Here is a 26,949-nt window from a genome sequence, read left to right on the forward strand (position 1 = left end):
CAAAAACTTTTCATATTTATTAATTTTGTATAACTATCACTTAGTTCTTTCTATTAATGTTTAATTTAATGTATAAACATTATTTATTATTCAATTTAACTTAAAATAAATTTAGTTTTTCAAAAAGTAAAAAATAATTCCGTTCAATTCTTTTAGTCTTTTCTTTTCAGTTCATTTTATTTAAAACATATTGAATGTTAGTTAATTTTAAATTAAATTGTTGTTATTAAAGAGTTTTTATCTCGACTGATTGCAAATATATAAAATAAAAATTAGTCTATTTTTATTATTCTATTAAAATATTAATTCATTTTCTGGTCTTTCATTTTCAATAATATATACTATTTACTGAAATTAATATACTTCAAGTTAAATAAAATCACTACAGTAAAACTCTTATTTTTCAAGTCTTTCAATACCTCCTTAAAACAAAAAAATTTACTGCAGTTATAATTTAACTATGTAACAACTATAAATTTAATACCTATTTGTTAATAAACTGTTAACAATCGTATATAGGATTTTAGAATTTAAAACATAATGGGAATTGGGTTTAAACCTTTATACCATGCTAGTTGAATCATATGGTGAATCAGAGATTTTATATTTTAAATGTGAATTGTTTAGTGTAGTGAGATTCATAAATATTTAAAAAATATAAAAATATAATTAATAATTATAGTCATGTTTAAAAAAATGATTGTATTACTAATCATATTATATTAATATTATAATGGTTAGATTTGACTAGATTATATGGTTTCACTATTTTGTTAAATGAAAAAAAAATAAAATTAAAATTTTTATAAAATTAATTCAAGTGATCAGACCCAGTTCACACCTAAATCCAAAATAAAATCTAAAATGTGATACTGGACTATTTGCGATTCATACGATTTGTGATACAATTCACATTATACAACTACGATACAAGAATAATAACGATTAATCATATGATTCATATCATGAGCATCTGAAAACGTAGTATTGGTATTGTGAATCGTATTATACTTATTATCATACTTTATACTATTAAAAATTCTGAAATATTCTAAAACCTTCTTTATTATAAAACTTTAGTAATACAAAAGAACAAAACCAGAATAATAAAGTAGATAGGTTTCAAAAGTAATTTTTGGAGAGATTCAAATATCAATCACAAACATCACTCTATGAATGTTAGAATGCTAACTTCAAACAGAATCTTCTTCTTATCAATCAACTCTAGCACACAAACATCTCCACCCTTCAATTTGCATTCTCTCATAAAATCATTCCAACCCACAGTCAATCTACTGTAAGAGTCTAGCTTCACATTCCATGATCTCTCCCCAAGTTGCAGGATCACTTCAGTTGCATTAGCAATACCGTGATTCTTGAAGAAAATCTTTGGAACATTCTGCACAACACACAAAATCTAATTAGTCACAGCAAACATGTTTACATGCCTAAAACTTTATTCTGATCAATCCTACCAGAGAATAGAGTTGTTTATCATTGATGCAGACACTGAAGTGATTCTCTACTGTCATGTTGTTGCATTTAGGAGTTTCACAATCTAAAAGAATAAAAACAAATCAAAAGGTGAAGAAATATGAAGAAGTATGAAGAAACATTTAAAAAAGAAACAGTATTTAAGAAATACCAGTAACCTGAAAACTTAGGAGAACTTGGTTCTTGTTTCACATTATAAATATCAACTCTATAAATATGAACTCTGAATGAAATTCCAGATTTCTCAATTTTCTCAAAAACACAAACATCCCCTATTCGCAAGTTATGATCTTTTGCAAAATGATTCCAACCAGAAGTAAGATTTATTTGGCGACTGGAATTATTCCTATAGAAATGAACAAGCCAATGTCTGTCTTCTTCAGATGTCCAAAGAGTAACATTGTCACTGTGATGCTCCTCTTCTTTTGTTATGATATTACCCGGCATCACCTGTGTTAAATTAAAAATCAACAAAATTGCATGTTAACCAGAAAAACTCATGTAAATTACTTATGAATTCATATTTTCATTGAAACTTGTTAATAACTAGATTTTAAGTCTAACTCAACTTCATAAAATCGATGCATATTAATCTCTAATATATGTGAGATCTCCAACAAAACCAATGCATTATATATATCAGTTATATAGCAAAACATATCAGAATGTGTATTACTATGCATCTGATTTGTTTGTTTATGAGAGAAGGGTACCATAATATTTCTTTGAATATATGATGGAAACATTTCACGAACGAAGAAGCGATTCTGAGATTGGAAAGATTTGGCTCTCTCCAGAGCAGTGCCACTTTCAGCTGGAATAGCTTTTTCCTTAGAGTTTGAAGATTTCATACAGGAAAAACTTTTTCTTTTTCTACCTGTTCAAACATTAGAGTGAAACAAAAGAACAAAGGGTGACAACATCTTCAACATTTTGAAACAGAACAGGAAAAAAAATGAAGTTTCAACATCCCACCTCTTGTTTCAACTGTTGTACCATGAAAATCAACCTTAAATCTTTGAGATTCAGCTCTCACATTCTCAACATCTGGAGTGATATCAGGTTGGTTTCTTCTGTTGTTGGCTTCCACCTTCTTGGAGAAATGAGAACCTGGTAAAGAAGATTCTGCCTTCTTAAACTTACATGAACAGGTACCATTCTCTGCATCATCTAACTTTGCTTCCATCAAAGGGTAAAAAATTTCCAAGCCACTTTGATCAAGTATCACCACCTCAAACTGAGACACACCCACATATTTGAAGATCAAGAGATTATCTTGGTCCAAAGAATAAAACTCTACAAATTTCTTCCAGTTTTCAATCAACCAAATGTCAACACCAATTTTTTTCCATTTCACTTTCCATTCACCACCTTTGGGAAGCAGAAGGAGCAGTGGATTTGACATATCTTCCCAATATTTACTCACAAAACTTCTAGGTATTCTCTGTCATGAAATATTCATCAGTGTAACCATTCAATAACATTAACATGATAATAAGCTAGAGAAAAGGAAAATAAGAGTCACCCCTTCCAAAATCTTGACTCAAATACTTGATAATGAAAGATTTTAGAAATGTATGAATAAAATGGTGCAAAGATGAATCTATGTGAAATAACTTCATCAATGAGACTATCTTACTAAAAATGGACATTTTAATAAGGAGTAGAAGAATAGTAACCAGATCTCCATTTCTAAGTGTGTCTTCCTCAATCCTCTTGAAGAAGTGAATGCCACTATCATCACCAGAAGACATTGTTCAGCAATGGAGTTTACTTAGGCTCAATCACAGTATCAACTTTTATATGTTAAACAGTTCAGATATCTTAAAAATAAGGAAAATATCTTTTGATAATTTTGGAATTGTATATTCATTTCATATAACAGTAAATGTAAATAACTGTTCATCTTTTCAAGTTCCTTATTAATTATTTCTTGGTAAGAGTAAATACAGCATACCTAACCAATGAACTATGTTATTCTTGACCATTAAGTTTACATCCCTCCATCAAATTATTTTCATTAAATGTTTTAAGAATATTATTAAGACATTTTAAAGGTTGATAATAAATAATTATTAAGTAAATAATGTTAATGTTATTATTATAAAGAAAATATTAAATAGCAATCAAATTTAGAGACTAATAATAATTAATCACTATATTAATTAAATTAGATATTATTTTAAAAATTAAAAAATTATTTATATTAAAAGTATTTTCTGTTATTAATAAATATTTATAAATAATTTTTAGATTGATATTTAAATTAGTTACCAAGATTTTAGTTATTAATATTAAGTCTTTTAAAGGTATATCGATATATCTATATATATATTATGCAATTGGTTTGTATCAGATTGAGAAAATTAAAATATTTTTCTAGATTATTTATTTATTAATTATGTACAACTTTTGTTTTTTCTACATATATTTATTTTTAATTATAGATTACATATATTATACACGTATTGTTGAATTTTAATTGCTATCTAGATTTAAAAGGTCCAATGAATTTAATGTAATCAAACTACTATTTTAAAACAAGTTTTAAATTTGTAATATTGATTTAAATATTTAACTCTACACCAGTTGGTCTTTCAATTTTTAAAGTAATATTATTTACTAAAAAAAATCTAAATTTTTATGGCTATTCAATTCCACGGTGGTCTTTCATTGTGTATTTTTTTCTTTATCTTTTTTACGTATATAATTTCAAATTTATTGACCATATACTAGTATATCTTATTTTTTTAAAGTACACAATAAATATATTAATAATTATTGTAAGTAAATATTAGATTCTTTCAACTTTAAATCAAATAAAATAAAAACGTATCACGAATTTTTTGTTTGAATTAATTTAGCTTATTGCTATTTTTTGTCTATTGCATTATACAACACAAATATTTGGAGTAGATAAATGATTTTTTATTGTTTTCATATAACACAATGAACTATTGTTTTAATTTAGAATGTAGAATTATTGAAAATTTTAAGTAATACAAAATTATTAAAGGCTGTAAAACTAAATTTTACAAATATTCTAAATAACTAACTTTTACAGTTATTGAAATAAACTTCACTATATAAAAATTGAATGAACTTAACCAAAGTACTTTAAATTACTATTTTTAATCATACAAGGTTATATATTTGTATAGTTACCTAAAAAATGAGAATGTGTTGGTAATTGCAGCTAGTAATTATTATTTGGAAAACTCCAAATAACTTGAAACTTGAGAGGATATAATTATTCTCAGTCAAAATTTGAAATTCCCCATTTCATAATTTTCTGTAGAAAACAAGTTAAAACATTCATCTTGGTAAGCATTTCTTCTTTTTAATTGCAAAGAAAAAAAAAAGTAAACAAAAAAATTTATAAGATAAAATTTACTTAAAAGATCAACATTCACTACAAACTACAAAGTTTATATATGTACATGGCAAGACTCTGAACATGAAATTTGAACACAAGACTTCTTATGAACATAGCAAAACATGAAATTTGAACACAAAACTTCTTATGAACATAGTTCAATCTATGCACCTTGCAACTCTAACTTGGAAAACAAACGTGTCCTTATCAACCAGTTCAAAATTACAGACATCACCAACATTCACTTTGCATTCACGCATGAACTTGGACCAACCAGAATAACATAGTTTGTGACATTGATTCTCTGGATAATGTTCTAGCTTCACAGGCCATGTTCTATTCCCCACTCTCAGACCAACCTTAGCTGCATTCTCCATCTTATGATTTCTGATGAATTGCTCTGGTATGCACTGTTCATCACATCAAATAAAGTGAAATTAGTTAGTGATGGCTAAGATTCTTGCATGTGCAACACATCACTAATTTAGTTATTCATACCACAGTCTTTAGCACACTGAGGGCAAAGTGATTCTCTGAGATTTCATTGTTGCATCTACGAAATCCTGAATCTAACAAGAACAAAAAGAGCACTAAATAAACATCATTAGAGAAACATGTCTAAATGAAAAACAGACAAAAAGAACATAAGGGTACCATAAAAAACATTCTTTTGAACTCCATCACTGCCTCTGTCAGCAGAACTCTTTTGAGGCCTAGTTTCTTTGCTTTCATTTGCTTCATTGTTATCAAAAGCTTATTCATAAAAAAAGCAATTAAAAAAGCATTTGGAACATTAAAACACATAGTAGATTTCTTATTGAAATACCTGAGAAGTTGGAAGGACTAGATTCTTGTGCATCACGGTAAATAACAACTCTAAATGAAACTCCTGGATTCTTAATTTTCTCAAACACACATACATTTCCTTTTTTCAAGTTATTGTCCTTCACAAAATTAGCCCAACCAGAACCTAGTGACACTTCTTTCTTGCTTCTATAAACATTGACGTTCATATTCCAAGTTTTGTCTTCAGAAATCCAAACACTAACTCTATGATTTTCCTTTCGTTCCTCAACTGTTATGAAATCAGCTGGCATAGTCTATCATAACAATGTTAAAGTAAAAAGATCATTATCATAGCAAAATTTTGAAAGTATTTTATATGAATTGTTTGTTTGGTGAGATGATGTACCAGGAATTTCCTAATGATGTGTGATCGTTGCATTACACGAATGAAGAAGGGATTCTCTGAGATGAAAGACTTGGCTCTCTCTAAAGCAGTGCCACTTTCAGTCTTAACCTTGGATCTTGAACATCTTCTGTTTCTTCTTCTACCTGTCAGCAAATCAAAGTCACTCACAAAGAAAAAGGTGAGAATATCTTCAAAGACTTTGAAATGGAATAAGAAAAGATTAAAGTTCAACATCCCCACCTCTTTCATCAACTGTAGTCCTTTCAGATTCAGCATATTTAGTTTCAACATCTTGTGTTGGATAGCTATTAGGGTTCTTCCTTGGGTGGATTTTCACCTTCTTAGTAGAAGGAGAAGATGGTACAGAAAATCTTACTCTCTTACACTGACGAAAAGAGCTACCATTATCTGCATCATCAAAAGATCCTTCCATCAAAGGATACACTATCTCCAAGCCATCATGATCAAGGATCACAACCTTGAACTGTGACTTTCCCACATATCTGAACACCAGAAGATGGTTCTGATCCAAAGAAAAGAATTCTGCAAATTTCTTCCATTCATCAATTAACCAAACCTCAGCATCCATTTTTGTCCAATTCACTTCCCATTTAGAACAGTTAGGAAGCAGAAGGATTAGTGGATTTGATATTTCTTCCCAAAATTTATTCACAAAGCTCCTTGGTATCCTCTGTCATAAACTTTATTGTCAATATAGTGTATTGCATTCTATAATTTGATGTTAACATAATCACAAATTAAAAGGAGAATTTACATCACTGTGATTCAGATGATGAACATAGATTAATAAAAACATATGAATTGACTTGATGAGCAGCAATAAAAATGATTACCATCTCCCCCTTTCTAAGGGTGTATTCTTCAATTCTTTTGAAAAAGTGAATGTCACTGCCATACTCAGAAGTCATTGTTTAACAAATAAACCAGAGTTAGGTACCTAAGTTTCTTGAGTCCTTATGCTGATTTTGAAAGTTCAGAATCAATGTCCTATAAATACTTTAATAAATTGCTTATTTATGGCATAATTAATCTTTTCTCTGCAACTTTTCACCTTTCCCAATCCCCTTGTACTTTTACTACTTGGTAATCCAAAAGATCCTAGAAGAAGTGGTGAATATTTTTCACTTTTTAAATTGGAGAGTCTTCCACCCAATTTTTATATGTGATTTCCCTTTAGTTATCTTTTATAGCATACTCTTACTAATAGCAGTTTTAAAGGCTTACCATGAACAACTAAAATTAAGTTTCCTTTAAGAAACTACTGTAATTTGAGTAAAATATTACAAAAAATGAATTATTCTTTAATCCACGATTTCATTAATAAAAAAATTATAATAGTTTCATGACGACAATATTCAAAATATCATATTATATTAACCAATATCAGTACTGGTGAATATAAATACAGTAGCATCTGTATTTTCTTTCACATGCAAAACCTTTCAGTTATCAGTATCTTCAGTTAACAGAACAATGCAGTAGCAATTCCAATACATGATATCATCAAGATTCTTTCTTAGTTTATCTATTCGAACTTAACTACATAATCCAAAAGTGAGTTTCCACATTCTAATGGAAACTAACATTCCTTCTAAATTGACCAAGAAAAATGGTGTGCATTATCTTTGGCTTTTGAAAATATGAACTCTGAAATCAGAATCATTTCTGAAGATGTGTTCAAAGATACAAACATCTCCTGCTTCCAAATCATTCTCCTCTGCAAACACTCGCCAACCACCACCGAGGCGTCTACGATCAGAACCCACCAACCTCAAACTCCATGATACTCCTCCAACTTCCACTGTAACATACTTCTTCCTCTTGTCAATGTAACCCTCCAAATTCGGAATATTCTGCACAACACAATCTTTTACAATCTAATAGTACAAACAATGATCACAACTTCATAAGTACTATTCGGTTCATTTAATCATACCAGCCTGTACGATGTCAGATTATAAGATCTTATGACAACAGTGAAAAATGGATTGCAGGAGATGAACTTTCTTGCCAACTCATTAGCCCTGGCTTCCCTTGGCCAATTCAATGATAAATTTCCTGCAGAAACATCATCATCATCATTAACAAACATTTTAACTACCAAAGTTTTTTTTTTTATAATCAGAGTAAGTGTCAGATAGATAACCATGAATCCATGTACTTTTAAAAGGAAAAAGCATTAATACCTTGAGCATGGTGGTCAGAATCAGGCCCTTCATCCAAGAGTTTAAATGATTCATCATCACTGTGTCCAAGGCTTTCACTCTGTTCAGGACTGTGAGAAGAAGGATATTGCATATCTAGGGAACTCTGATCAACTATGAGTACGTCAATCTCAGAAGTTCCATCAAATGTAAAGAAAACAAAGTAACCATGATCAAGGGAATAGTGTTCAACAAATTGCTTCCAACCCTTTTCGAACCAAATCTCACCCTTCTGTTTGCTCCAGTACACTTTCCATTGAGTACCATCTGGTGGCCGGAGAAACACTGGATTTGACAAGTTTTCTCCGTATCTGTTTGTAAATTTCTTGGGGATTTGCTGAGAAGAACCCTTTGGTTAATTAGTACATGTGATTACCTAATCAAACATCAAATACATATAATCTGTATATCTATATGTCAATGCAATGAATGAGACATGCAAATATGAAAGATAGGTAAAGGTGAAGGTGAGAATGTTTACAAGCCTTTGAAGATTTGATTTAAGAATGGTCTTGAAGAAACGTATAGGCAGGATGGCATGGTCCATGGGAGGATGAGCAGCCATTGATGTTTGGACTCAGCTGCTCTTTCTGCTCTCTGCAACTGCTAAGAAACGTTTGATGTACACTATCTACAATGATGAATTTATTTTACATAAGAAACTTTTTACCTATAAATTTTCTACACACCTCTTACCTCTTAAATAAATAATGTAGATGTATTTGTGTTACATATATCTTCGGATATATCTTTTAAATGATGTAATATATTTGTGTTATACATATGTATTTACGTATTCAATATTGAAATTTGTAAAACATATATATGTAATTTAATGTATAAAATATCTATATATTATATAATTATGAATTATATAAATTGATAATAAATATTTATATGCACAACATTTCATATTCTTTTAGTAGAAATATGATTTTTAGGCTAGTTTAAACGAATTTGTTCATCATTTTCATAATCATAATAAAAATAATTTTTTGTAAAAAAATTATTATATATTTTTTTTTTTAAATTATGTTAAAACCGTACTAAAATAGTTAGAAATTTAATAAATATTTTTTGAATTGAAACACTTCATTAATAAGTGTCTTATGAGTGTCTTACAAGTGTCCATATCAATACGTATGTCCAATAGATACACCATTTAATAAAAATGTCTCATAAAGTGTCTAATTTAAATGAATTTATAACATAGTACGATTTTAATATAATTTTAAAAAAATAAATACATTAATTTTTAAAAAATTCAAATTTTTATTATAAATTTTAGTATGATTATAAAAATAAAAAATAAATATTTTTAAATTAATTATGAAAAATATTCTGTACTTAAAAAAAATTCAATTAAAATTCAATTATATGTATTTTTATATATTCTATCAATATCTGTGTACATGATATATAGGTGTTATATGTAATATAATTAAAATAGAAAAGTTGTCTGAGATTTATTTTGAAGTGAACATAATTGGACTGCGTGTGTCAGAGTGCAGTAAGTGCAGGTACTGTTACTTCTACATTGTCATTATCAACTCTCAGAATATATAGATTTTATACTCTCAATAATTCTCATTATGTCCACTCTTTCTGCCAAAAATCTGAACCATTATTCTACTCATAATCGATCACTAAATTCAGATGACGGATGCAAAGAACATATTCTCCAAAATATTTTTTTTTGTTTTAATTAGTGATTGAATTTGGATTGATTTTAAAAAAATGAATTGTTTAAATTAACATAAATAAAATGTAAAAAAAATATATTGGAAATTTTATGAATGTATAATGCGTGTACATAATTGAATGTTTTTCTAATATAATTAATAATGTTTTATTTTTAAACATAATAATTATGTATACTTTCATAATTATCTAGTTCTCACATCACCAAGTTTTATGCAAAAAAAAAGTTAAGAATATATTAATTTTTTCATCATAATTAATGTGGTTTTTCTAGTTTTGCTAGCTTTTCTTAGTATATCTCCATATACAAGCAAGATCAACACTTACAAATTAATTTTTATATACAATTAATTTTTGTATATAATAAATCAGTGAAAACAAACATAGCGTTCATATTTACATGCAGTCTGATCAATAGCTTTTTTATCATAATTTTGTTTCAATCTATATTTTTTCAGTATAAACTCTACAAATATAGATTCCTGAAATTAAATTAAAATTTGTATATAAATATTCTTTCAGTTGAAATTTAATAACTGTATAAATTATATTATAATACTAATATAGAATTATTAAATAAAAATTAATTTTAAAGATAAAAAATAATTAATTATTATAATAAAATTATTTTTTGAATTTAATAATTATTAAAAAAATTATTAGTTTTTAATTTAATAGCTTTTTGACTTGGAGTGGGAAAGTTCACTTAATAGCTTTCAGAAGAAATAAATTCTCCATGGATTTGACATGCCACCTTCACATCAACCTGCCACCAAGACACAGTTTTTTCACCAAATATAACACTGATGGGAACACTTATGCCTTCTTTATTATATTTTTCTTGGAATTCTCATGAAGACCACAGGTTTATGCAGAGAAATTATGTGTGATTTTTGAAAACATGAACTTTGAAAACACAATCCTCTTTTCTGATGAGTTCAAATACACAAACGTCTCCAGATTGCAATTCAGTCTCACGTAAAAACAAGTACCAGCCAGTAGAGAACCTGTGATGTGAAAAATAGCTGCTATTATTAGCTATCAACTTCACTTTCCACCCTCTTTCTCCAAGCTCCAGCATCGCATACCTCTCCTTCTCCCCAATAAGGCCTCTCAAATCTGGAACGCTCTGCATAATATATTTTCATTGCAAAGACTTTAAATGCCGAAGAGCTGAACAACACAACTAATGATCTATGTAGCACATATACTGATACGCACACAACTAATGAACTAAGCACAGATACTGATACGCATACAACTAATGATTTATATAACACAGATACTAATACGACATTGACGTAAACTAATGATTTATATAGCACAGATACTAATACGACATTGACGTAGAAATAGTATGTTTCATGTTAAATCTAAGTACCAGCCGATATGTTGCTGTATGAGAAGGTCTTATGAAAACTGTGAAAAAGGGATTGCATGAGACGAAGTTGCATGCTACTTCCCTTGCTCTAGATTGCGTAGGCCTGTTCAAAGATGAAGTTCTTTCACCACACTTCTCACCTGTGTATTCAAAGATTCTATTAAAAAATAAACTTTAAATCTAATTTAATTTTATTAAATTGGAAGGAAGATTTGTACGCAATTGTGCTTGAAACGGAAGTCTAAATTATGAAAATTAGACTCTAAATAACTTTGATATCATATTAAGAATAATATAACTTCAGAAAATTGTTTTATATAGTATGAAATGTAGTTATCTTTAATCAAATAACGAATCTCGAATCTCTTTATGATAAACAAATTCATTTTGCAAGTTTGTTATTATGGATAGTTCCTACAAAAGATAGGACTAATGACGTATACAATTCTTGAATTTTTATGTAGATGTTACATAGTTGGTTCTCATCATTTGGAGACTACGGGTATAATAAGAGCATCCATCAACAAAAGGATCGTCTTTAATATGATCATCTTGTAATCCATCAACAAAAGGATCGTCTTTAAGATGATCGAAGGATCGTCTTAAAAGGATCGTCTTTAAGATGATCATCTTGTGGCTATTGAGAACGAATCAAATCAGGATTCTATTTCTTATTAAAATTCTATTTCTAAGAATGTTTTCTATCTCGGTTCCGGAGAAAAATATATCATTCAAAATCAGAGTTTCTCAAAAAGTTAAAGTTAAAGGATTAATAATTTATACATACACGATGATAGTAATAAAAAAGAAAAAAGAACTCATCTTTCTTTTATCACTTAGAAGATGAAAGTTTCTTACAGGATTTTGAATGAGAGAAAAAAAAGTGAGAAATTGGATCTACAACAAAAGTCTCAACCAGTCATTAACATGTTTAGTGAAGCATCTTAAACCCTCACAACTACTAAATGTCATGAACATAAAATTCTGATGATCCATATGATACACAAAAAATGTAAACATGAATGGTAGCAATAAACAATGAATCCTTACCCCTTATTTGTTCATCCTTCACATCTTGTCCTTCATCCAAAACCATGTCGGATTCCTCCTCGGTTTTAACAAGGTTGTCGTTTTCATCTCCATTGCCACAAGGATAGTCTATTTCTAGTGCACTCTGGTCAAGTATGATTACATGAATCTGGGAAGTTCCTTCATATTTAAAGAAAATAAAATGTCCTTGATCTAGGGAATAATGTTCCACAAATTCTTTCCAACCCTTTTCCAGCCAAATCTCACCCTTGTCTTCTGCCCAATTCACTTTCCATTCTGTTCCATCTGGAGGCTTCATGAACAAGGGATTTGGCAAGCCACTTCCATATTTGCAACTGAATTTGTTGGGTATTTTCTGCACAAAAAAACACTGTTGGTTAGTGTGAAATATGCTCATAAATCTCTGTTAGTTGCTTATATCTATATGAATATATCAGTAGCAAATATTTCAATTATCATACACACACATATAGATATAAGCCTAAGAATGCTTACAAGCCTTTCAAGATTAGTTTTAAGAATAACTTTGAAGAAGTTGATTGGCAGAGAAGCCATGCTTGCAGTTTGAATATAGAAGCTGATAAAATGAAATTTCTGGTGAGAAAGCAAGTGAAACTACCATTGTTGTGACCTTGTATATATATATAAAGCTACTTGCAGTTTCCTGCTGAATTGTCATGATTAGCCCTCAGATCAGAACAAATTTTTGTGAGTCAGATTATCTTTATTCACTTAAATTTCTGACTTTCAAAGTTCCCATATATTTTCCCTTGGGATTTTCTTTCTCAATGTGTCACTTGCTTGATTAAATTGATTCTTAGGAAATGCATAAATCTCTAATATATTTTTAATGAATAAAAAAACATTATTAATTTCAGTATTAAGAAAAAAAATTAAATCTAACTCAATTTTATTAAACTGATGATTCATATTGCACCCACTTATATATTATAAAATTTTATATCTTATGAAATGTTAACATCTTTAGTCAAAATGGTATCTCCAGCACACCTCTCACGTCAAAAACATGTCACGTATGACTACATGTGTATTGTATATGTAATTCGATAATTGGTAACTTGATAAGTCCAACAACCTATTGTTATAATAAATTATAAAAATAAATTATTTTAATATTATATTAAAAAGCGAACTTTAATTTTAATTCAATATTTTAAATTATCATAATTCAAAATTTACGTAAACTTATATATTATAAAATATTTTATCTTTAATCGATATTAGATTAACGACTTAAGAGTTTAAGTTTTGGAGTCTTGAGTTTAAGTTTGATATTGAGATTATTATTCATTGGTGAATTTCTATGGTGACTACATAAAATTCTTCAATATTAAAGCAACAGGTTGGGATTTAGGAATAACGAGAGTGGGAATTGTAAAAGCCATGAATTTCCTCAATCTCTCTCTTTTTTCTGCTCCATTCACTATCAATCTTTAATCTTCATAGTCAAATATAAGCCTTCAATTCGGGTCAATCTGCTCGCCATTGAGTTGGGCCAAATTATTCGGCTGTCCTATGGATTTAGGGAGTTTCTTCCTGCATCTCTACATTTTTTTTTCTGCACCCCTAAATTCTTTAAAATACTGAAATTATAGTTTTATATAATTTTGGAATAGGGTTCCGTAAGAAAATGTGTTTCCAGAATAGGAAATCTGGAAGATAAAAAATTCTTCCAGAATATCCTATCCAAAATACATTTTTTTATTTCTGAATTAGTAAATCCAAAATTAATAAAATGTGTTCTGAAAAATATATTCCAGAAATATTTCGAAAAAAACAATCCAAAATTCATATTTAAAAGAGATAAAATAGTCTTCTTTGAAAAATGATGGGGTGGAGGAAGAAATTTGTTAGAGTGCAGAAAGAAACAGCCAGATTTATTAGTTAAGTTGGGCCTCCATTATTGTAAAATATAATCACAATCAAAGCTATTACTTCATACACCCCCATTGAGTGCGAAATATCAAAATTGCCCTTATCGGTTTTTTACTTTAACCCTACTTTTTTCTCCTTTCTCCTTCCCCGCGCGTATATTTCTGAAGACTGATTCCCGGTAACCCAAACTTCACCATTTTAACCAACAAAACAGTAAGAAAAATCACTTTTAATACCTAAAACTGGAATTTTAAAAAAATATGGGGTTGCAGGTAAAAAATGGTGGGGTGCTAAAAACAATATTCTACAGTCAAATGCTTAAGGCAATGTAATAGGTTTAACTCGTTTCAAAATTAAGTTGAAAGATTTTAGATAACCTTTTTATACTATATTTAGAAAAACAATATATATATATAATAAAATTAATTTATATATAAGCCCTCTCATATAATTTTTTTCAATTTTTTTATTTTTAAGTTGTGCATGAAGTACTTTAACTTATAAACAAATTTAATTTATTTTTTTTATAAATTTTTATAGGAAAAACTCTTCTTACTCCTAATCTCACGAAGGTTGAATTGATCAATCAATTTTTATCAGCATTGTAGTATGATGATGAAATTATTTTTGTTAATTATTTTGCATTTGAACATAAAAAGTAATTTAGATTTGAATATAAAAGTAATTTAGATTTGAATAAAGAATATATAGAAGCAAATAATATAACCCTGGGAAATTGTTACAGAGAGAAGAGAGTGTGGAAGAAAGAAAGAAAGAGATGGAAGTTGAAGGATCATCGAAGAAGATGATAGCGACGCAGGAGGAGATGGTGGAGGCTAGGGTTCCCTTGTCGTATCGCGATCAGTGCGCGCATTTGCTCATCCCTCTCAACAAGTGCAGGCAAGCCGAGTTTTACCTCCCATGGAAGTGCGAGAACGAGCGCCACTCCTACGAGAAGTGCGAGTACGAGCTCGTCATGGAGAGAATGCTTCAGATGCAGAAGATCCGTCAGGAACACCAAAAGTCCGACGCCACACAACCGCTAATCCTCGTCCCCAAACCCGCCAATGCCTGATTCCTTTTCCTCTTCCTCTCGCTGTAAGTTTTTTTCCAATTTGCATCGTCTGCGCCTTTTTCTTCTTGTCAATTTCTCGCCACGTAGCTGATCGGCCTCTAGGATTGGTGGATTCGCGGTTCTTAATTGTTCCGCGGTGTCCGATTCACGTTCTTGTACCGATTAGATTGCTAATTAGGATTATTAGGGCTGCTGCTCAGTTTGCGCCTCTATTATGGAATTAATCCCTTTTCCCGGTCTGTGGTGGAGTTCTTTTGATTGTACTATTATGTTATCACTTTGTGTAGTGTTTTGGGTTCACGTGACTTGATTGTGTTTTGGCTGAAAAATCGCTCCTGATACTATTCCATGTTGCAAATGGTGATGATTTGCTCCTGATAACCAACCTTGATTTTTAGGAGCAGTATTGAAGACTGTTGGTTTGGGGTAGTGTGCAATGTATCGTTGAACCCAATGCTGGTTGATGGGGAGTAGTTGTAGGACTAAGGATTGTAACCTTGAGCTTTATGTTGGTACTGGATATAGTACTAATATGGTTAATTTGGCTGGCTTTGTGTGTGGTAATCAAAATATTATTCTGTCTTTGTTTCGAAAGTAAACATCAATATTCGAGAGTTTGTAAGATACGAAAGAGGTGCTTGTTGAAATCAATATGAATGAATCTGCGAAAGAGTATGGTTATATATTAAGTGTAATGGGAACCTCTTAGATTATAAACTCTGGTTTTTCAGTTCCGTCTGCTTTTCACTCTTCTGGCTTCCTCGTGACTCTTTTGCTCTTTTTCTGTATGTTCCTATGAGCAGTGAGCATGGTTGGGATTTCAAATCCATAACCATTAATTGTAAAAAATTATTTTGGATTTTTTAAACTACTTTAAATTTAGTTTTGGTTTTAAGTCGTAATTTGAGCTCCTAGTCGAGCTCACAATGAGTAGTTGATGATGAGCCAACGGCATTTTGGTTGTGGTCATGTAGACGATGACGAGCTAACGCCACCCTGGCCAAGGCTAATTAAACAGTGTCTTGACCAAATGATGATGTATTATGATGGTCATTGATTTTGGATTTTTTAAAATCCAAGAAAATATCCTATTAATTGAATTGGATTTATAATCCATCCATTAAAATGGATTCAAAATGGTTTTGTTTGGAGTGGGTATGGATTGATTTGGATTTCTTGCATAGCCTTTTTCTTGTGGATTTTGCTTCTGTGAAGCACGGACTTCCTCGTGTCCCTCCCAACACGACATGGAAGCAGTGTCGGCCACAATTTCATAATGTGCCGTCTACACATCACTCTGCTTTACCAACCCTCTCTCCTTTTCCTTCTCAGTTTTGTTGTGTGAACCACGAGTGAGTGACGACGGGTTTTCTTCAGTTGATATGGCTGCTGGTCGACCTCTTCCAAGCCAAATGACGAGGTATAGCTTCTAAGTAAAGCCAAACGACGTGGTATAGCGACTAAGTATAGTTGTGGAGGAGGGAGATGCTGATGAAAATGCATGGTGCAGGTGACAGGCCAAACGGTCATAACGCGTTGCACACCGAAGCGGCATGCTAACAAGGATTGGATGCAACTTTTCTTTTTGAAACGGAAAAAACAAACTCGTTTTAACTTTTTTTATTTCAACCTTTCTTTCAAACAGTATTTTTTGGATGTCTTTCAGATACAGTAATTCTATATTAACATTATTTTCTCACATTTACGAAGAAAAGAAAGAGAAAGGTGAAATAAAAATGACTGAAGTGTAAAAAGATATTGTACGCAAAATTAGAAAAAAAAAGGTACTGTGAAAATAGTATTTTTAGAACAAATTAAGCTTAATTTTTTTAATGTTTTTATATGTGCGTGTGTTTTTTTTATGTATATGCTGTTTCCCTGTAGTTTATGTTTTTTTTAGTTTGCCATGTGATGTCCGAATCCGTGCAACATAGTTTTGCTTTGATTATTAACTATTTTCTTCGAGACACAGTAAGAGGCTGTGCTTTCTTAGGCCTACGATGCTCGAAATCAACTTCTAATTTAAGTGATGGAGGAAACAAACAATTTTTGTAAAGATAAATAAATAATCTGAAGCAAAATTTATGAATAGGTGAGTTTAGCATGCAGTATCTGTAATTCTGTTGGTATATTCTCCAAGCTGGATGTGTGGTGATATTTATATTATGCGTTTCTGATTAGACTCTGGTTTGCCAAGTGGAAATGATCAATGATGTATAACTGTTCTGCATTATTATAAGTAATAACAAAGGGGAATTTTTTCCTAGTAGAGTAGCACTGGCTATATATATATATATATATGTTTCAAGGTCTAAATTTGTAGATTTCATTTCCACCTTCATAGTTTTTACATAATCTGTTGGTCTTCTTAACCCTCCCCTGGCTGGCCACACTCACACACAAATCTCTATTTACTTTATTGAGTTTCTAAATATTTTTTTGGTTCGTGTATTTTGACAGGAACCATTGCTTGGGACTGATGTTATTTCATGTTTTGCTATTGTATGGATCAAAGTTACCTTGGAATGTTTGTCCAAAGACTACTTCAGACTTTTTTATACTTTTTTAGCTATTTCTTCTGTCATGGACCCATGTTTCTGCTTGGAAGGAATAAAATTTGTTGTTAACATTTCATAGACATACTAACTGATTGGTTTCACCCACATCTTGTCCATGCCCCTTGATCATTTTCAATAGCTTACTATTTTTAGATATTTAGTTGCCAGATTGAGATGTGATTCCAAAAGACCTGGCTGGTGATATAATCTAACAATGTAATTAGGCATTTGAATGAGGTTTGAGGTAACACTGTCTACATCAGTTTTGAGATGGTATCATTCAATATAGAATTCTGAAAGACGATGATTTACTATAAAGGAATAAAGGGGTTTTAAGTTGCAAATTCGCAATGGTGAAGTAATAATAGTACAATTTCATGAAACCAATTTCAATGACAATGTCTGGGAAGAGAAATAAAATAAATTCATTCTTTTGATTGCATTTTCAAACCCTTGGTTGAAGTTTGACCAGTGAATACTCCTGAGGTTTATGAATATCCGCATCCAGTTCATTTCAGTGTACAAAAATGTCTGACCAATCTCAGAAGTTAGAGGATTTTATGGTTTTTGAAATTTTCATCCTCTTATGAGTCTTGACTTTAGCTTTTAAAATTACGAAGCTTCTTTTAGATTGTAATAAGAATGATACTTTTCTACCCTGATTGGTTGAATTCGTCCAGATTGGGTTAAAAGGAGTACAATCTTTGTCAAAAAATTCAATAATGTTTTCTGGATGCCCAAAATGTCTTCATCTTAACTTCTGTAACCATAGTTTAGCAGAAACATTATTTTCAAGTGAGTGTTGATGGAAATTTTGCAAATGTACTTTTTAAAACCCCTCTAGCAAAAGAAATTGTACATCAGTTTCTTTTAAATTTTATAAGTAAACAGAAGCAAAGGAATTCTATTCCAGGACTTTGAGTTGAAGTAGGGCCACTGCAGCATTACCTAAAGGAATTGGCACTGCTATTCGATGTGCCAATTATCTCTATTTGCTCACAAATTGTGTACAATTGTAGCAACTTTTATGCAACCTTTTCTGCACAACAGGTGCCAACTTAAAGGAACCATGGACCTTTACACAGTTGCCTACCATCTTGGGCTTGGACCATCTTTTAACACTCTTTTCCAAAAACACTTTTATCATATAACTTTTTTACAACTTGGAATTAACTTAGGTATAAGATAACATGTAGAAATTTTATTATATAACTTTTCCAAAAAAATTCTTAAGTTTTATTTTTAATTTCTACGTAAATTAGTTCTGACTAACCAAGAAGTCAATTTTTTTTCATATTTTTTCTTTTCTAGAAACATTTTACTAAAAATCATCCAAACAGACCCGTAGTTACAACACATCTAGAACAGAAAATAAATAAATAAAAGGTGTTGACTATTTGATGAATTAGAAAATACATAAAATATATTTTGTCTCTTTAAAATAATTAGAGCTCGGTCTTGGTTCTTTTAAAAAAATTGTCTGTTTTTTAATCTTCTAATTTTGAAATTTCGTACTCTAAGCGATTGAAAAGCATAAAGTGAGTGAAAAAAATGTTTAGAAAAATATAAAAATACATTTTAAAATTAGAGGAACTAGAATAAAAAAAAAGATAAATTGGAATTTAAATATTTTGCTGAAAAAATGCTTTGGTCCCAAAAAAAAAACTTGTTATATTTTTGTTCACTTGTCCCTTAAAGCTAGCTAGAATAAGTGGAATGTATACCGTGATGGACCTACTTGGAATGATTGTGGACAATTGCACCTCCTATTATTCCAAAATTGTACGAAAATAAGTCAAAAATATTTATTAGTGTATCCCTAAATGTATACATTAACTTATTATTGAACGAGGGACTCTTATATTAATATAAAGTGTGTAGAATCTTATAATATATTGTAATATTGTTTAAGGTATGATATATAAAATTCCTAAAATATTAAATAAACTTAAAAAAGTTATATTATTTTCATCTCTCTTAACTTTAAATATATTTTGTTAGGGTTCTCTAAACTTTAAACATATTTTGTAGATTTCTTTAAAACTTAAACTTGTTTTTAGTCCTTATTATGAATGAAAAAAATTATGTTAATGATGGTTTTAATATGGTGTTAATTATATATCTAACAAAATTATTTTTAATCATAAAGTTACCTGTTAAAGTCGTCATTCATATCATTTTTTTTTTATCTTTCTCACTAACAAAATCTAAAATACATGTTTAACTTGTAGAGAGACAAAAATAACTTGAATTTTTTAATGACATATTTAACATATTTGAAATTTTCCCAGAACACAAAACCACACTATTCCCTATTATTTATTGTTTACTAAATAATTTTTCTCATATTGGCTCGTGTGTTGAATAAAAGTGAATAGAAAATTTAGAGTTTTAAAAGTTATGTTTGGTGTGAAGGGAATGAATAATGATTGAAGAAGAGGTACCTACCACCTTGACTTTACATTCTCAAGGCATTGAATTTGGATTAGGTTAAAACCAAAACTTTGAATTTAATCAATTTATTGTCGTGTCTCTCTGTGCTTTTTAACCAAAAACACCTTCTCCCATGTACAAAACTTTATCAAATACCCAACTTTTGACATCTTTTGCCTTCAAAATAAACCCTTTACATAAAAAAATGTTATATATACCTTTTATATATATATATGATTGTTTAGAGTGCTTTGCAATACAGTGAAGATGCATGCATATGCATGCGTGTGACATAACTTTTTTTATCATTTACTTTATTAGTAAAAATAAATAAATAAATATGAATTATTTAAGAATGATTCAACACTTACACTTGTACAAAGTAGAAAAATAAAATAAAAAAATTACACATCCCTATTTAACTCAAGCAAACAAAAAAATAACATGCTATACTCCAAGAATATTATACCAACACAACCAAATAAACTCACACGTGACAAAAGCTAAAGGGCATAAACATAACTAATATCCAAAATATAAACAATTACCAAAAACAAGACTTTCTAGAGATCCTTTACAAAAATCCACACAATATTCATCACAAACACACTCAAATCTCAAATTACTTTACTCTTAAACCCTAAACTTTAAACCCTAATCCAACTTCAAAGGTCTGCTGTAAAAAACGTCTTCTTATTAAACGTACAAACACACGCTCAAATCTTAAATTTCTTGACTCATAAACCTTAAACTTTAAACTCTCAACTCTAACTTCAAAAGTCCGTTGTAAGAAAACATAGCGTACAAAACACACAATGTGTGACTTTTTTTTTTATCAACAATAAATAAATAAAATAAAATGAGACACTTCGAAGATGTTCTAACCCTTATACAAAAAATCAAAAATAAGTTTTCTAACACCTACCAACCAATGATCCAACAAACACTACAGTACAAACCAAAATAATAAACCAGCTCAAGATATAGAAATCTAACATACAATTACCTCAACCCACCAAAGAGATCACACCATCACTATATAACATAACATTGATGTGAAGTTGGATGGTATTGTTAGGAGTATTGTTATTTATTTAGTAGAATTTAAAAAAGGGTTATACAGTAAAATATTTGCATACATATATATAGTATATATATAGTATGTGCGATTTGACGTGAAGAGTGTTTATGATCTAACTAAACTTATTTAACTAAACTTATATTCCTTATAATAATGTGAAGCCACACACACCAAAGTGACACGTGACAATTGCATGCAATAATTGTAATTAGCAAGTCAAAGAATGCAGTTTAATCCATAATCTTGACTAATTATTATGATAATGAGAGAATGATACACACATGAACATCAACATGAACACCAAGAAGTCAATGAAAGCACTTTATTGGGTAAAGTAAAGTAATAGCAGCACACATTCTTGTGCAATCCAGTGAATATGTGATGACTAATTTGTCTCCATCTTCAACCTTTTGCTTTTCTTTAATCCTTCAACATTTTCAGAATTAGGTTTTCTTTTGTTTTCATTCCTTAATTATATGCACGTAATTGACTCTACAAACTTCCAATGCATATATTATTCATTACTTATGACCTAATCATAAGCCCTTGGTGCCATGCATTTTCATTTTGGTAAGTTTCTTGTAATCTTTATATTTATTCAATTGCTTCTCTTCGATGAAAATGGAAAAGTGTTGATTTATTTACTCTATATATTAGCATCATTCTACACTCTACCTTTTCCTGTTTTCTCAATCATGCTGACGCTTCTTGTGTGTCTAAATCACCAACAAAAACCTTCGATATTGCTGCCTTTCATTAATCTTTCTTTCTTTTCATTCTCAAACTATTAATAACCTTCTTTTTTTTCTTATTTTATCATAAATAAAGACAATATTAAACATTAAATATGGATATTTATGTTAAGAAAGAGTGATCTGAATTATTCAGAAAAGGGGATTAAAAAAAAAGTCTTTTACTTTTTTAGCTTAACATTTGGTGAGTTTATAATTTGTTTATATTTATATGAATTTTAAAGTTTGATGTGATGATATAACTAGTTGTGATTAATGATGGTTTTTTTTATTGTTTTTAAAATTTGATCCTGTAAATTAAATTTTTTTAATTATAATATTATTTTCATTTTAGTTTTAAAACTTGTAGAAAAAAACCACCTTAAAATTGAAAAAGAAAAATTTATTACTATAAAAACTTAAATACTCAATTAAAAACATTGATATTAGTAGACAACATAATAATGCCTAAGTGGTTTGTATTATAATGAATTGAACATTTATGACAAGATGAACTCTTCTCTATACACTTTATAAGTATTCTCGATACGAGATCATCTCTCCAACAAAATTATTATGAACATTAAATTTATTTCTCTGTACACTTTCTAATGCAGTATATATTTAATACTAGATTCAAAAGTATTATTAGCTTAAAAAATACTTTGGTGTGTGTTAATTTACGTATTTGGTAAAAAAAATGAGTACATGAAGTTGTGAAATTTGTTAACTTAATTACAATTTTTTTTATCGGTAAAAATAAATAAATAAATATGACTTATTTTAATAGTGATCCAATTTTTATATAAAATAATAAAGGTAACTTAGGTTTGGGAGACATTTGGATTGTAGTGGTGAGTGAGATTTGGTGTCACAGGAATAAGATCATTTTTAAAAGTGGAGTGTTGGATCACTATGAGATCAACTCAGTTGAAGATTTGGTTTTGGATTACTTCTAAATTCTTCTCCACTTGTTTCTCTTATCCTAATAGATGTCTCGATCCTTTGACTTGTCTTTTCTCGATTTAGCTTATTTGTGTTTATGTTAGGTGGACGGGGTTTGGTGTGTGGTTGTTTAGAAGGTGTTGTGTTGTATGGCTGATTTAGTCTTTTGTATATGGGTTGGATTACCCCTAAAGTATATATATATATATATATATATATATATATATATATATATATATATATATATATATATTTTCTTTCTTGTTGATAAAAAAAAGACAAACACACATCTTGTTGGAGATCCCACATCGACTAGAGATTAGAGCCTTTCATACTATATAAGTAGGTGCAAATCTCACCCCATTGAGCCGGTTTTATGGGGTTGAGTTAAGCTTAAAATCCACTCTTTCGTAACACATCTCTCCAAAACTAAACAAAACAAATAGAAAGCATCAATTACATATGCAGTCAACACCAACTAAAATCGCAAAAATATCAAAACTCTACCCGACCATGTTATAAATAACTTTTAATCAAATAGATAGAAACCATTGTGTTTACATGGAAGTGGAGAAAGTTAGAGCATGATATGAATATGGAAATAGCATGTAATATTTTAGAAAAGAAAGTTTTACTAGGTAGGAGGAGAACAGTGTTTTGCAAAACTGTAGACACATATTGAAATCAGAGAAGCGTGTTTTTTACTCTTCAATAATGCAGTTCAAAATAGAAGTGTTTTGTCGCATGTAATTGTGTCTAATGGTCCCTTTATTTCTTTATCAAACACTTTGTCAAAACAAGTGGGCAAACAAAAGTATGGGGTCAAAACAATTTGTCTTTTCCCTAATTCCTAAACCAAAGATCCTACAATGAAAGGACCCTACAATTAATTGTGAAACAGTGTGTTTTATTTAGCAGCATGCCTTGATTTAAGTGTGTTTTAAGGAATTTAGGGTTTGTTAGGTGCCCTTGAATGGAGGAAGGTGCGTGTGGAAAGAATAAGGAAGAAAGTGGGGTTTGTTTTGTTGTTTATATCTTTATTGACAAAATGGTTTCTTTGCCCAAGAATGTCAAACCCAATTTGGGGCGTAGCAGCTTCTGCATTCTGGAACAACAACACGTGCATCCTCTAAACCAATTTCACTTAACTCATTCCATTTCCTTCATCACTTTATCCAAATCCAAATCAAATTTATAATTACGAGGTTGTTTGATTCCTATTCTCAGAACACAACTTTGTCTGAAGTGAAGAAATCATCATCAACCAACACCTTTAGTGTATATGAAGTCAAAATTAACGATTTTAATTCAAAAATTACATTTGGGTCGGGTCGTGAAGAAATTTGGATTTGTAGAAACTCTATTATTTTTAATAGGGGTGCGGTTAATGCGTCTGAAGTCTGCATTTTGATGCAAGTAAATGTTTGGTCTTTGATTTTTACAATATTTAACACTAATTAAGTTTTATTTTTTGGCTGGTGTTTGAAACCTTTGGAATGTATGCGTTTGATTATTTGATGCTCTTTAGTTTTTTACCATGGTTTGTGTTTTTGCTTGATTGATTTGGAGAGTCCTAATAGATGTTGGATTAAGTTTTTCATTGTATATGGATTGTTCACCCTTGAAGTGATTCGTGTTTATATATTTGTTATTGTTCATAAACAAAATTAAAAAATACATTAAAATTTATATGAATAACATACTTTAAAAGACAACTTTAATATTAAATAAAAATAATTTAAATTATGTTATGCACGACTTATTCAATCTCATAATAATTTACATTTATATTTCCACACATAATATATAAATTAAGTAAAAAATTATATTGATATATATATATATATAAAAATAAACAATCTGTACTAAAATCTTAATCCTTAAATAACCTCGCAAACTTATAACTAGCTTTTATGGATTTCGAAATAACACCAAAAGCAAATTCAATAAAAAGTGGAACCTAAAGATGAAGTTACTTAAAATGAAAGAAAGAGCATAGTAGGATCTCAACTAGGCTATTAGACCCTTTGCATATTTATTATAATTCAAACCCTTACTTCTAACAAACACCATAATAGGGTCTTAACAAACACCATAGTATATTTATTATAATTCAAACTCTTACTTCTACTTTGTCCAAAAATTAATTTCATTGAAGACATCACAAATTTAAACATTATTTAGAATCTAACTTAAAATCTATTAATTTTAAATGATGAATTTTTATCTATTTTTTTTTTATTCACTGACTTAAGTATCCGAAATTTTTTTCAAGTAGATCTTCCTCTTTTATCGAAAACGAATTGAAAGTTCGTTCTTCACATCTTTATCGAATTGCACTTCCCAAATTTATAATTTATTTTTCATAGAAACATTCTTTAAATTGAAAAATCTACACTAATAGTTACTCATATTTAAAGAAATTTTAAATTTTCATAAGACAAGTTTCAACATCAAATAACTTAACCATTTGTAATCAATGATTATTCTGATTAAATAACTCACTTTTATACATTAAATTATCAATGATAATAATGAAAAGTTATCGTTCTCATATACACACATTAAAATTCGAATAATATATTTAAATCACGAAACTGGCACAAGTTTTTTACAAAAGTTTTAATTTAAATATCTTGTGAATTTTGAATTGCTATTACTGTAACTAATTTGAATAAGGCGAGAACCGGTTGTATGTTTAACAGAATTACTTTAAAAAGAATATAAATTGAAATTCTAAAATATGTTTAATATATATTATAATTTTAACTATTTAATTTCATTTATAAAATTTTATAATTTCTCAAAAGTTGTTTAAGAATGTCTTTAGTTTTTTACGCTTTTCTCTTGTCGGAAAGTCATAACTTAGAGATTCATAAATTTGTTGACTTTCTTATACCATATGTTCAGAAAAAAAAAAATACTTATAATAAAAATATCATTTTATAATTTTTCAAATTTTTTTACCTTTTTATATATAAAAAAATAATAAAAAATATAAGAAAAAAAATGTTTTTTATACTCTTACGTATATATTACATCACACCTCAGTATAGAAAATATATATGGAGTTTCTCTTCCAATTACAATCTAATTATGTAGGATATTAATAATAAGATTTTATAATTATTAAATTAATTAATTAAGTACAATATCGTCAAATATTACATACAATAATTACATATAATTTGATAATTATTATTTTTTTAATATCATATAAATTTATATTTTAATAAAAATTCACTGTCTTATTTCCTATATTTCTTATTATAATATAGGTCTTAAAATCTGAATCAGATAGATTTCCTTAATTTTATTTTAATTGCATAATATTCTATGAAAAGTAGATATGGAGATTTAGTAATAAGTCAAAAAAAATATTACATCATAGTTTTTGGAATGAAACTTTATATAATGATAACATTTTTTTAATTTGTTTTTGTGCTTTTATTGAGTGAAAGGACTATTATTATCGATTAAAATAATATTTAATTTTTTATTGTAATTTAGTATTTATTATAGTTTGGATTATATGAAAAAAAGAAGAGAGAAGAGGCGACACATGTGCCGAGGCACATTACCGTTTGCCTGCTCACGCCAAAGGTACCGGCGGCCTCGAGGCCAGCCCCTCTCGCTCCTCTTCTTTTTCAATTTGTTTTGATTTTAACATTAGGATTACAGATATTGAGAAAATGATATTGAGGAGAGAGAGAATGGTATTAAATTGAATGGTGTTTGGACTGTTCCATAAGCCATCATTCGATTTGAGCAGGAATTTTGAGCATTCTGTTTGTTTACCTTCTGCCATTTC

General features: G+C 29.3%; 3 protein-coding genes across 3 annotated transcripts; 1 reads left to right on the forward strand and 2 right to left on the reverse strand.

Moving 5' to 3' along the window:
• Positions 1 to 1,048: 1,048 nt before the first annotated feature.
• LOC137828244 (B3 domain-containing transcription factor VRN1) lies at positions 1,049 to 3,289 on the reverse strand. Its single transcript, XM_068634727.2, has 6 exons — positions 3,174 to 3,289; positions 2,470 to 2,938; positions 2,208 to 2,371; positions 1,653 to 1,944; positions 1,476 to 1,558; positions 1,049 to 1,399 (listed from the first exon to the last, which is right to left on the reverse strand). The coding sequence occupies exons 1-6, from the start codon at positions 3,246 to 3,248 to the stop codon at positions 1,166 to 1,168; spliced, it is 1,317 nt and encodes a 438-aa protein (XP_068490828.2). The 5' UTR covers positions 3,249 to 3,289; the 3' UTR covers positions 1,049 to 1,165.
• Positions 3,290 to 4,936: 1,647 nt separating this feature from the next.
• On the reverse strand, positions 4,937 to 12,974 carry LOC137827948 (putative B3 domain-containing protein Os03g0621600). The gene is made up of 12 exons (XM_090304301.1): positions 12,915 to 12,974; positions 12,420 to 12,774; positions 11,370 to 11,509; positions 10,941 to 11,117; positions 8,270 to 8,636; positions 8,020 to 8,141; positions 7,706 to 7,936; positions 6,465 to 6,753; positions 6,063 to 6,382; positions 5,525 to 5,970; positions 5,369 to 5,439; positions 4,937 to 5,280 (listed from the first exon to the last, which is right to left on the reverse strand). Exons 1-10 carry the CDS (start codon positions 12,972 to 12,974, stop codon positions 5,644 to 5,646), a joined length of 2,388 nt encoding a protein of 795 aa, XP_090160427.1. The 3' UTR covers positions 4,937 to 5,280; positions 5,369 to 5,439; positions 5,525 to 5,643.
• A 2,062-nt stretch (positions 12,975 to 15,036) lies between these two features.
• LOC137829612 (NADH-ubiquinone oxidoreductase B18 subunit) lies at positions 15,037 to 18,036 on the forward strand. The gene is made up of 2 exons (XM_068636456.2): positions 15,037 to 15,413; positions 17,851 to 18,036. Exon 1 carries the CDS (start codon positions 15,094 to 15,096, stop codon positions 15,388 to 15,390), a length of 297 nt encoding a protein of 98 aa, XP_068492557.2. The 5' UTR covers positions 15,037 to 15,093; the 3' UTR covers positions 15,391 to 15,413; positions 17,851 to 18,036.
• Positions 18,037 to 26,949: the final 8,913 nt, after the last annotated feature.

Source organism: Phaseolus vulgaris, chromosome 7, assembly GCF_051622355.1.
Source record: "Phaseolus vulgaris cultivar YP4 chromosome 7, ASM5162235v1, whole genome shotgun sequence".
NCBI lineage: Eukaryota > Viridiplantae > Streptophyta > Magnoliopsida > Fabales > Fabaceae > Phaseolus > Phaseolus vulgaris.

What these genes read in the sequence shown, in the direction of transcription:
- LOC137827948 (XM_090304301.1), bottom strand. Translation starts at nt 12,974, where the DNA reads ATGGCTTCTCTGCCAATCAACTTCTTCAAAGTTATTCTTAAAACTAAT. An exon ending in CTGAATTGCAATCTGGAGAC is followed by an intron (nt 8,637 to 10,940) that starts GTTTGTGTATTT and finishes AATTAACCAAAG; the next exon opens with GGTTCTTCTCAGCAAATCCC. An exon ending in ATCTGACATCGTACAGGCTG is followed by an intron (nt 7,937 to 8,019) that starts GTATGATTAAAT and finishes TGTGTTGTGCAG; the next exon opens with AATATTCCGAATTTGGAGGG.
- LOC137828244 (XM_068634727.2), bottom strand. Translation starts at nt 3,248, where the DNA reads ATGTCTTCTGGTGATGATAGTGGCATTCACTTCTTCAAGAGGATTGAG. An exon ending in TACAACAGTTGAAACAAGAG is followed by an intron (nt 2,372 to 2,469) that starts GTGGGATGTTGA and finishes ATGTTTGAACAG; the next exon opens with GTAGAAAAAGAAAAAGTTTT. An exon ending in ATATTCAAAGAAATATTATG is followed by an intron (nt 1,945 to 2,207) that starts GTACCCTTCTCT and finishes AATTTAACACAG; the next exon opens with GTGATGCCGGGTAATATCAT.
- LOC137829612 (XM_068636456.2), top strand. Translation starts at nt 15,094, where the DNA reads ATGGAAGTTGAAGGATCATCGAAGAAGATGATAGCGACGCAGGAGGAG.